The sequence below is a fragment of the Hyperolius riggenbachi genome, chromosome 10 (genome assembly GCF_040937935.1).
Source record: "Hyperolius riggenbachi isolate aHypRig1 chromosome 10, aHypRig1.pri, whole genome shotgun sequence".
Taxonomy (NCBI): domain Eukaryota; kingdom Metazoa; phylum Chordata; class Amphibia; order Anura; family Hyperoliidae; genus Hyperolius; species Hyperolius riggenbachi.
In genome coordinates this window covers 35,540,373-35,552,805 of record NC_090655.1, presented here as the reverse complement: position 1 = coordinate 35,552,805, position 12,433 = coordinate 35,540,373, and the positions used below count along the sequence as shown (strand labels likewise).

The 12,433-nt window shown below is 45.5% G+C and overlaps 1 protein-coding gene across 2 annotated transcripts in view; it reads right to left on the bottom strand.

The window, feature by feature from the left end:
- CCAR1 (cell division cycle and apoptosis regulator 1) overlaps window positions 1-12,433 on the bottom strand; it is a 111,369-nt gene that overhangs the window by 41,006 nt on the left and 57,930 nt on the right. For both annotated transcript variants that reach the window (XM_068257674.1, XM_068257675.1), the window contains one exon: window positions 8,665-8,856. In XM_068257674.1, the coding sequence (XP_068113775.1) occupies window positions 8,665-8,856 (192 nt within the window). The remainder of the gene's footprint in view (window positions 1-8,664; window positions 8,857-12,433) is intronic.

Here is a 12,433-nt window from a genome sequence, read left to right as displayed (position 1 = left end):
GAAAAGATGGCGAATCCCAAATGGAGGATGGGATCAGAGGAGCAGCACCCCGTAGGTAAGTAATGGTGCTCTCCCAACAGCATGCTCAGTTCAGAACCTCCCTGTTGGAAACATTTTAAACGTCGGTGCTCTGTTCGCTTTAGGGGATAAAGCACAGGCCACTAGGTCTTCCACAGATTGTTAGGCTCAGCACTTGCAAAGCAGCATGTACACATTTCACATTTTCCTTATGCCTCCATGGCAGCACTTATGGGTAGTTGCCCTGCCCACCTACCCCATTGGACAGGTAACTAGATAAATTCACGTCCCACCCCCATACACCTGTCTATGTTTTTCGTCCTCACCTCGGACAGGGAAGACTTCAGGTGCATATGCCGGCCACTAAGTGTGGTTAACCATCAGGTTCAGCCTCTCCTGATGTGGACCCTGTGACTACTAAAGGCAGCCCTGTGGTAACCCCGTTCTGCTGGTCTTGGGGGGTTTTAGGAATGCTGCGGGGCTGTCAGTTTTGGGGATTAAATATCCTCTGTGCGGCATATCCCTCTTATGTATCTGATGGCTAAATGCCTCATAGGTGCGTATCCTTAAAGGGATACTGTAGGGGGGGGGGGGGGGGGGGGTCGGGGAAAAATGAGTTGAACTTACCCGGGGCTTCTAATGGTCCCCCGCAGACATCCTGTGCCCGCGCAGCCGCTCACCGATGCTCCGGCCCCACCTCCAGTTTACTTCTGGAATTTCTGACTTTAAAGTCAGAAAACCACTGCACCTGCGTTGCCGTGTCCTCGATCCCGCTGATGTCACCACGAGCGCACAGCGCAGGCCCAGTATGGTCTGTGTCTGCGCAGTACACTCCTGGTGACATCAGCGGGAGTGAGGACATGGCAACGCAGGCGCAGTGCAGTGTTCTCCCCAGGCTCTTTTAGCCGGGTGCTCCACCCGGCTAGATTTGATGACCACCCGGCTGTCATCGGCTCACTTCCTCACCTCCTCCTATGCTGTAAGCAGAGTTGCCCTGCATTTTCAACTTGACCCACCCGGCTACTTTTTCATGCCACCCAGCTACTATTTCATGCCACCCGGCTGGAAAAAAATTCTGGGGAGAACACTGCAGTGGTTTTCTGACTTTAAAGTCAGAAATTCCAGAAGTGAACTGGAGGCGGGGCGGAGCATCGGTGAGTGGCTGCGCCAACACAGGATGTCTGCGGGGGACCATTAGAAGCCCCGGGTAAGTTCAACTCATTTTCCCCCGACCCCCCTACAGTATCCCTTTAAATTTCTATGGCCCGGTAGGCATACCTGGCAGATAGTGTTGGTCGCTCTCGCCGCTCCTGGAGGAGTTGCGGGGGGACTTCTGATGCGGTGGCGCCGGCTGAGGAGGTTAGGCTCTGATGCACTCGGTGTGTCATCACTTCCGGTTGCGCTCCGGCAACCGGAAGTGGTCATAGTAGGAAGCGTCATCCCTGCTGCCATGCCCACATACTAGCGGCGGCGATTTCAAGCGCGGCTCTTCGGTGTCCGGCGTCCATGCAGCAAGGTCCTGTGCTCTGAGGGGATCTGGACGTCGGACGCTATCTTATCCAGCCGTGTTTCGCTGGTAGGTGCGGGCTGTGGGGGCATAGGGGAGGCACTTCTGGGGGGGGGGGGGCCTATTGATTGTTATATATACTACGCTAGTGTTCTTGGCCAATTCATCCCTGCTCACTATAGGTACATTTGGTTTTCTTTTGGCTTCCTCCTCAGACACTGTCAGCTGAAACTCCTTAAAAGGGGAAAGCATGGATCAGGACGCACAGCCCATAGACCAGCTTCAATATGTAAGGTATGATGCACCAGGTGAGTATTATGTATTGCTGTTTAAAAGAGTGCAAGGCATTAAAGAGACACTACTATGTCTCCTGACAGCCCCGGAAGACCTGAAGACCCCGTGATGCCCACTGAACAGGATCACAGTTATCATGAAGGGAGGCAGCCTTCTGAAGATTATCGTGCCCGGACGGATTATAGAAGTTATTATGAATATAAGGTCTATAGAAATCCACAGCCTCATTCTGAGAGATCACGCTCACCAAGGAGAGATTATTATCATAGATCCTACTACCAGTCTAGGAGCAGATCGCCAAAGGACTATCATAGGGAACATCGCCACCACAGACACTCCTCTAAGACCTGCTGGGCCTGTGGTAAAAGGCCGTTACCAGACAAACTTGTATGCCAGTCATGTTTCTCACAGATGTCGGTGGAACAACAACAGCCGGTAGAAGTGTCCGAACTTATCCGAAAAGCTGTACAAGACTCAATGGCGGAGTATGTCGCCAACAGATCGGAGTTAACACAGGTAGACCCCTTACCATCTACGTCACAGGAGGAAATGCCAGAGACAGATGAGGTAGAGGGTGGCTTCGACTTCAGTCTGGTAGAACCTTACATTGGCGCAGTAAAACAGGCCATTGAGTGGGATGACCAAGAGGAGGAACCACAGAGGGACACAAAGCAAAAGATAACCTATTTCAAGCACCTCAAGAAATAGTCGGCTACGTTCCCGTTTATGGAGGAGATCTCCGAAATCATCCAGGAGGAATGGAGCAGGTTGGAGAAGAAGTCAAATTTTAATAATAAATTTTCTAAGCTTTACCCGCTACCGGAGGGAAAATGTAGCAGTTTTGATAATGTACCCGCAGTAGATGCTGCTGTTATGCGACTAGCAAAGCACGTCACGCTACCCATAGAGGACGCTATCTCCTTCAAAGAACCAATTGAAAGAAAGAGACTCGGATCTAAAGAAAGTATACGCCGTGATTGGCGGGGCCATGAGACCTGCAGTGGCCCTAACCTCAGTCAGTCGGGCGATACGAGCCTGGGCCGAGAACCTAGAAACCGCCATTACATCTGATACAGACAAAGAATCCCTAATTAGATCTCTGCAAGAATTTAAGCTAACATCTGACTTCGTCGGAGAGGCGTCAGTTGATATTATCCGCTCCATCGCTAGAACACTACTACATGCAGTAACGGCCAGGAGAGCCCTTTGGTTAAGATCCTGGGCAGCAGACCCTAATTCAAAACACAACTGGTGTAAAATCCCTTTTGATGGGAAGAACCTGTTCGGAGAGAAATTAGACACCGCAATATCCCGAGTCACAGGTGGGAAATCCGGATTAATCCCACAGGATCGGAGGCAGAAGAGGACCTTTAATCAGCAGGGACGTTCCCAGCAAACAAGGTTCCGCAATTCCAGAGCCTATAGGCCGGGAAAGGACTACCGCCGTAATTGGCAGGGAGGCCAGGCCAGCCTGGCGAAGATGAACAAACAGAAGACCGCCTCCAGTTCTGCTACAGCCAGTAAGGGATTTTGATGGTGTATCCGTCCAGAGGGGTCCGGTAGGCTGCAGACTCCAAAGTTTCGGATCCGTCTGGGCGGAACATGTTCGAAATCCTTGGGTGGTGAAGACAATAACGGAAGGACACCGCTGGAGCTTCAAGGCGCAACCACCGCACAACTTATTTGTTCCTACACGAATTCCCAATTCACAAGTAAAGACAGACATTCTGAACCAATATATACAGGAGTTAACTCTAAAACAGGCGATAGTGACAGTTCCACAGACACAGAGGAACAAAGGAGTGTATTCCCCACTCTTCTTTGTCACAAAGAAATCAGGGGAACTAAGGCCAGTGTTAGATCTCAGGATCCTAAACAAGCATATAAATCTACACCACTTCAAAATGGAATCCCTACAGTCCATTCTGCTAGCCACAAGACAGGGGGACTGGATGTTATCAGCAGACCTGGAGGATGCATATTTGCATGTACCGATACATCCCGAATTCCAAAAATACCTAAGATTTGCGGTCGGGCATGCACACCTCCAATTCAGATGTCTCCCCTTTGGTATCAGCACCGCACCAAGAACTTTTACCAAGATTCTCGTGCAGATTATCGCTCTACTACGTTTAAAAGGCTTACGCCTACACCACTACTTGGACGACATAATTCTTCTCGCACAGGACAGAGAAACTATCCTAGCCCAGAGGGAGACGCTACTAACAACCCTGCAACAATTCGGCTGGCGGATAGAAAGAGTTGTCTTCAACCAGTACAAAATATGGTCTTCTTGGGGCAAGATTACTCACAACCCAGAACATTGTTACTCTCCCAGAGGAGAAAAAACAGGTGGTAATAGACAGGGTACAGGGTACCATCCAGCGGGACACTCTACAGGCAAGACAATGTCTGAGTCTGATGGGAACCCTAACCTCAACGATCCCAATGATACGCTGGTCTCAGTGGCATTCCAGGATGTTCCAGTGGGGGTTCTTGTCCCAATGGAATGGAGTCAGTATGCAGCAAATAATTCAGGTGACCACACAAATGAAGGACAGTTTACACTGGTGGACAGTGAGATCCCACTTATCCAGACCCCACGACATACAACAGAGGACCCCTCTAATAGTGACTACGGATGCCAGTCGGTGGGGATGGGGAGCCCACCTTCTAGAACATTCTGCTCAGGGGGTCTGGAATCACTCAACCTCATACTTACCGGCCAATATTCTGGAGTTAAGGGCAGCCTATCAAGCTCTATCTCACTTCCTACCTCTTTTAAAGGGCGGTGCGATACTCCTGAGGATGGACAACAAAACTGCAGTGGCTTACGTCAACAGGCAAGGGGGTACAAGGAGCCGGAGACTTCTGCAGGAGACGGCACAGATTATGCTTCTAGCAGAGACAAGCTTCCACAGTCTGAGAGCCGTCTACATACCTGGGTTGGAGAATACCAGAGCGGACTACTTGAGCCGAAACAGAGTAACCAACAACGAGTGGTCTCTACACATGAGCATCTTCCAGACTGTCTAAAATGGGGCACACCAGAAGTGGACCTAATGGCCACCTACAAGAATTCGAAGTGCAGGAGATTCTACTCTCACCTATGGGACCCGAGAGCGGAGGCAATAGACACTCTGAATACAACATGGAATTTCCATCTAGGATATGTTTTTCCTCCCACACCCATGATCAACAGAACCCTCAGGAAGTTATCACAGGAGGATGTAACGTTAATAGCGATAATACCATTCTGGCCACACAGACCATGGTTCCCTCTCCTTTGGAGTCTGAAGATGGAGCCACCATGGCCAATACCGATAACACTGGATATGCTATCCCAGGGGCCGATCCTACATCAGAACCCCCACAAGTTAAATTTGATGGCCTGGCGATTGAAGGGAGGAAGTTAAGAAATTCAGGTTGCTCGGAGAAAGTAATCGAGACGTTACTTAAAGCCAGAATATCTACGACTAACAGGACATATCACAATATTTGGCAAAAATTCCTGCAGTTTGCTATTGAACATGGCGTCAAGGCTGAACAACCCCTTCCGAGTCAGGTTCTGGAATTCTTACAAACTGGAGTGGACAAGCAGCTTAGTTATTCTGCACTGAAGGTGCAGGTTACGGCCCTATCTGCACTGACAGGGATCAGATGGGCTACGGACCCACTAGTCACACAATTTCTGAAAGGGGTAATGAAGATGAGACCACCAAGGAAAAACATATTTCCGAAATGGGATTTGCCAGTAGTGCTTGATTTCCTTACAGGGCCCCCCTTTGAACCTATACAATCTTGTACAGTCTGGAATCTAACTATGAAGGCCGTATTTCCTACAGCAATCTCTTCGGCAAGGCGTGTGTCGGAACTCCAGGCAATCGGTACAAAAGAACCGTTTCTGACTTCTTTTCCGGACAGAGTGGTGATTAGACCAATGCTACACTTCATACCCAAAGTAGCGTCAGTATACCACTTTAACCAGGATTGGGCATTACCCACATTCCAGGAGAGTGGTACTAATGAACCACATACGTTGGATGTCGGAAGAACTTTAAAACAATACTTAGAAATAGCCCAGCCATTCAGGAAGGCTGACACGCTCTTTGTAGTACCAGCAGGCTATAGGAAGGGAGAGTCAGCTTCCTCCAGGACTATTGAAAGCTGGATAGTCAAGACAATTCAAACCGCCTATAAAGCGGCTAACATGATACCCCCAGTCCAGCTGGGGACGCACTCCACAAGGTCAGTGGCAGCCTCTTGGGAGGCCTATGCCAATGTATCGGCGGATAAGATCTGCCAAGCGGCCAATTGGCGTACAATTCATACGTTTATGCAACATTATAAGGTAGACCCAGCTGTGAACTCTACTGTACAGTTTGGTAAATCAGTATTGTCTGTGGTCTCAAATTGAATATCTGATTTTGTTTGCATATGTTGAGATGTGTTGATCTCATTAAACTTTTATTTGTTTTTTTCTGCACCTGCAAAGTGCCCCCCCTTGTACTTATTTCATGTCTCTATTTTCTAGTTAGTTCCCATAAGTGCTGCCATGGAGGCATAAGGAAAACGGAAAATTGAATACTTACCTACCGGTAATTTTCCTTTCCTGATGCATCCATGGCAGCATGGGAAACCCACCCCTTTGCTCGGTGAGGTCGAAAAGATACTAGACAGGTGTATGGGGGTGGGACGTGAATTTATCTAGTTACCTGTCCAATGGGGTAGGTGGGCAGGGCAACTACCCATAAGTGCTGCCATGGATGCATCAGGAAAGGAAAATTACCGGTAAGTATTCAATTTTCCGTTATGTCAGTCAGGGAGTTCTGAAGAGCATAAAAGAACAGTGCAATTCACTTTATAAGTCTGTTTAAAGGAAACCAGAGATAAATGCTTTGGCACAAAATAAACCTATCCCTGGATAAATTTTACAAAATAAATACTATACCTGGTATTTTTGCCGCCCTGGTGTGCTTTTTGTGTTTTTACTAAAGCTCCATGCTAAACACAGTTAATCAGAAAAGCATATTATTTAGTGGGCTCTGCGCAAAATGAAATCACCATTTCTAAAAAAAACTCTGACTAATAAATCGAGATGGGAAAAAAAAAAAAAAAAAAAAAAAAAAAAAAGTTTTTCAATATACCCTTACATTAGGGCTCAATCCTTCCTCCCATGCTTTTCACAATTTACATGTTACCGCTTGGAAAACTATTCCAAAAACATGGCCTGACATACCACTGCTATGCGGACGACACACAACTATATCTTTCCTTCAAGCCTGGTGTGACAGACCTAACTAACTATAAACGCCTGCTTACGTGAACTACAGCAATGGATGAATGACAACTGGCTGAAACTAAATACAGATAAAACTGAAGTCCTTCTGATCGGAGGGCAGCGCATGACAACAAAACAACTTAACTTGCAGTCTTCACCACTGGGAATAGGAGGCACGGATCTACGCAGCTCTGATCATGTGCGTAGCCTGGGAGTTCTAAGTGATGGGGATTTAAACTTCAGAACTCACATCTCTGCTGTGGTGAAAGCATCCTATTTTCACCTGAAGAACATTGCAAAAATCAAGCACCTCATCCCCCCAGAAGATCTACCAACTTTAGTTCATGCCTTAATTACCTCCCGACTGGACTACTGCTATGCTCTCTACACTGGCCTTCCAAAAAAGGACTTGTACCGCCTACACCTTATACAGAATACTGCTGCCAGACTGCTAACCAACCAACCCCGTCACTGCCACATAACGCCAGTCCTGCACTCCCTTCACTGGCTACCTATAGAATGGAGGGTCCTATTCAGCGGTTTATTCTTTCATGTATCCAGGGCCCAGATTATTTAGTGATTTAAATGTCAGTAGACCGATCTTGGCCTACTGACATTTAAATCACTAAATAATCTGGGCCCTGGATACATGAAAGAATCAACAGCTGCGTAGCAATTCCTGCAATCTCAGATCCACAGGTTCTAATAATCTAGTCATACCCAGAGTCCACTTGGAAACTTTTGGTCCCAGACTTCTGTCATGCTGCCCCTACGTTTTGGAACTCCTTAACTCAGCAGATCAGGACAGCTCCATCCCTGGACGTGTTTAAATCCAGACTGAAAAACCACCTGTTCAGTTTGGCATTTGCAGAAATATAACTTTTGTTGTGTGAATAAATCAGCCTACTACCAACTACTGAATCTGAGAGAGCCTAAGACCACATACACACATCAGACCATAGTCTTTTGAAAATGAAAGATCACAGACCAATCTTACCACCCTTCATGTAGTATGAGAGCCATACTCTACACAGTCTTTTCTATGGAGCTGAACTCCCCATCAGAAAAAAATCTTTGCAAGATGCTGCACACACAGATGCTGTACAGACACAAAAGATCAGTATCTGCAAAAGAGCTGTTCCTGCCAAAAATCCATTCCTGCAAATTGCAATGATAGTCTATGAGATCTGCAGATCATCATACACACATGATTTAACTGACATTCATCTGCAGATCAGATCCACCAGGATGGACTTTCAGATCTGCAGATGATTGCTTGATCTGCCGATGAATGTTCCTGAATGTTCCTCAGTTGGGGATTTTATCAGGGCTAATAACAAGCAGGCTGAGCAGTGAAGGATGAAACAGAGAGCATATTTTGAAATACATGGGGGTGCTTCGTCTCTGGTTCACTTTAAGCTATAAAAGGCAATCATGCCAAGGAGTTTACTTAAAAAAATAAAAAAAAAGCCACCACTATTTATGCAAGTCCATAATCCTAATACATTACCAATTTTATTCTAACAATATATGCACTTGGTTATTAGCTGCTTTTGCTCCATACCTCAAACGAGTGCTCCTTATTATCCTCTATTCTGTAGTCTAGTAGGACGCTCAGAGACATGACGCTGCAGTCAAACTTTCCATTTTTGGCTGACCAGTTTGGATGGACGAGAATAGCTGGTTCTTCTGGTAAGATGTATCTTTTTTCTCTCCTCTGACGCTCCGCCTCCTCCTGCCGTTTCCGTTCCTCATCCTGTTAAAAAAAAAAAAAAAAAAACATCCTCACAATTGATTTCTGTCGTTTATGAGAAATAATTATTTAGGCAGAGCTATAGGACTGATTGGAAAAAGTATACAGTAGAATACCAGTTATCTGAAACGAAACTAACCAGCAGTCTCAACCAGCACAAATGGCCGGCAGTACGCACAGTGTGGAAGGACAATTTCATAGGCTGTTTGTGGGCTCTGCTGTGCTTACAGACTGGGTTCCACGGCTTCCACGAGGTTAATATACCTCCAATGACTGGATTTTGATGTTTAGGCACCTTTCACACTAGCACTGAAAACCTACATTACGCTACCCTTTCTTACCGCAATGTGCCGCAAGAGCAATTCAAGTCAATGGAGCCATGCATGGTGCGATTGGCCGGATGCATTGGAACTGACGCAAAGTCTGCAGCAAGTTGCTGCATGATCCACGCCTACCGCATGAATAATGCAGCGATGCAAGTCAATGGGTGACGCAGCCAGCGTGAACAACAGGAGTGCAGTGTGACGCAGTGATCATCAACAGGAATCCCAGTGATGTACTTCCTGCCCAGCAGGGGTACGTCACTAGCCGAGGCGGCACTATGCACAGGACTCTGTTGCTGCACTGGTGCAGGGCAGTGTTGCAAACTCATCCCTTTAATTACTGACACATATGAATTATACAGGTTTTGTGGCTAGGTAGATGCAGTTAAGGCACAGATTATGTGCAAATAGCCCCAGAACCTGTATAACTTAGATGTGTCAGTAATTAAAGGGATAAGTTGGCAACACTGGTGCAGGGTCATATGGAGGTTGATTTTTGCGGTGCGGCAGGAGCATCACTCCACAAACTTACACATAAAACAGAGTTCATGGTATGTATATAGAGTGGGGTATAGTACTGTAATAGCCAGGCCTACTGTTAACACGAACGGGTTGATTCACTAACAAATAGTGTGCCTTAGAGTTAACATGCCTTATCAGAGTAGCATAGCAAGTGCTACGAACTGATGCCTGCTAATTTGCAATGATAAGCGATTTACTCGTCCTGCCCTGAGCCCCTGCGGGTCCAATAACTTTAAAAGACATTATGTCCGCACTTTGATTGGCCCAATAGGCTGCCGGTCACTTGACAGGAAACTTGACAGGCAGCCTATTGGGCCAATCAAAGTGCAAGAATAATGTCCTTTAACCACTTGAGGACTACAGTCTTTCTAACCCTTAAGGACCAGGCACTTTTTTTCCCACTCAGACCACTGCAGCTTTCACGGTTTATTGCTCGCTCATACAACCTACCACCTAAATGAATTTTGGCTCCTTTTCTTGTCACTAATAAAGCTTTCTTTTGGTGCTATTTGATTGCTCCTGCGATTTTTACTTTTTATTATATTCATCAAAAAAGACATGAATTTTGGCAAAAAAAATGATTTTTTTAACTTTCTGTGCTGACAATTTTCAAATAAAGTAAAATTTCTGTATACATGCAGCGCGAAAAATGTGGACAAACATGTTTTTGATTAAAAAAAACCCATTCAGTGTATATTTATTGGTTTGGGTAAAAGTTATAGCGTTTACAAACTATGGTGCAAAAAGTGAATTTTCCCATTTTCAAGCATCTATGACTTTTCTGACCCCCTGTCATGTTTCATGAGGGGCTAGAATTCCAGGATAGTATAAATACCCCCCAAATGACCCCATTTTGGAAAGAAGACATCCCAAAGTATTCACTGAGAGGCATAGTGAGTTCATAGAAGATATTATTTTTTGTCACAAGTAAGCGGAAAATGACACTTTGTGACAAAAAAAAGAAAAAAAAAAAAAGAATCCATTTCTTCTAACTTGCGACAAAAAAAAATGAAATCTGCCACGGACTCACCATGCCCCTCTCTGAATACCTTGAAGTGTCTACTTTCCAAAATGGGGTCATTTGTGGGGTGTGTTTACTGTCCTCGCATTTTGGGGGGTGCTAATTTGTAAGCACCCCTGTAAAGCCTAAAAGTGCTCATTGGACTTTGGGCCCATTAGCGCAGTTAGGCTGCAAAAAAGTGCCACACATGTGGTATTGCCGTACTCAAGAGAAGTAGTAGAATGTGTTTTGGGGTGTATTTTTACACATACCCATGCTGGGTGGGAGAAATCTCTCTGTAAATGACAATTTTTTCATTTTTTTTTTTACACACAATTGTCCATTTACAGAGTTATTTCTCCCACCCAGCATGGGTATGTGTAAAAATACACCCCAAAACACATTGTACTACTTCTCCCGAGTACGGCGATACCACATGTGTGGCACTTTTTTGCACCCTAACTGCGCTAAAGGGCCCAAAGTCCAATGAGTACCTTTAGGATTTCACAAGTCATTTTGCGGAATTTGATTTCCAGACTACTCCTCACGGTTTAGGGCCCCTAAAATGCCAGGGCAGTATAGGAACCCCACAAATGACCCCATTTTAGAAAGAAGACACCCCAAGGTATTCCGTTAGGAGTATGGTGAGTTCATAGAAGATTTTATTTTTTGTCAAAAGTTAGCGGAAAATTGATTTTTATTGTTTTTTTCACAAAGTGTCATTTTCCACTAACTTGTGACAAAAAATAAAATCTTCTATGAACTCACCATACTCCTAACGGAATACCTTGAGGTGTCTTCTTTCTAAAATGGGGTCATTTGTGGGGTTCCTATACTGCCCTGGCATTTTAGGGGCCCTAAACCGTGAGGAGTAGTCTGGAAATCAAATTCCGCAAAATGACCTGTGAAATCCTAAAGGTACTCATTGGACTTTGGGCCCTTTAGCGCAGTTAGGGTGCAAAAAAGTGCCACACATGTGGTATCGCCGTACTCGGGAGAAGTAGTACAATGTGTTTTGGGGTGTATTTTTACACATACCCATGCTGGGTGGGAGAAATAACTCTGTAAATGGACAATTGTGTGTAAAAAAAAATCAAAAGATTGTCATTTACAGAGGTATTTCTCCCACCCAGCATGGGTATGTGTAAAAATACACCCCAAAACACATTGTACTACTTCTCCCGAGTATGGCAATACCACATGTGTGGCACTTTTTTGCACCCTAACTGCGCTAAAGGGCCCAAAGTCCAATGAGTACCTTTAGGATTTCACAGGTCATTTTGCGAAATTTGATTTCCAGACTACTCCTCACGGTTTAGGGCCCCTAAAATGCCAGTTCAGTATAGGAACCCCACAAATGACCCCATTTTAGAAAGAAGACACCCCAAGGTATTCCGTTAGGAGTATGGTGAGTTCATAGAAGATTTTATTTTTTGTCACAAGTTAGTGGAAAATGACACTTTGTGAAAAAAACAATAAAAATCAATTTTCCGCTAACTTTTGACAAAAAATAAAATCTTCTATGAACTCACCATACTCCTAACGGAATACCTTTGGGTGTCTTCTTTCTAGAATGGGGTCATTTGTGGGGTTACTATACTGCCCTGGCATTTTAGGGGCCCTAAACCGTGAGGAGTAGTCTTGAAACCAAATGTCGCAAAATGACCTGTGAAATCCTAAAGGTACTCATTGGACTTTGGGCCCCTTAGCGTACTTAGGGTGTAAAAAAGTGCCA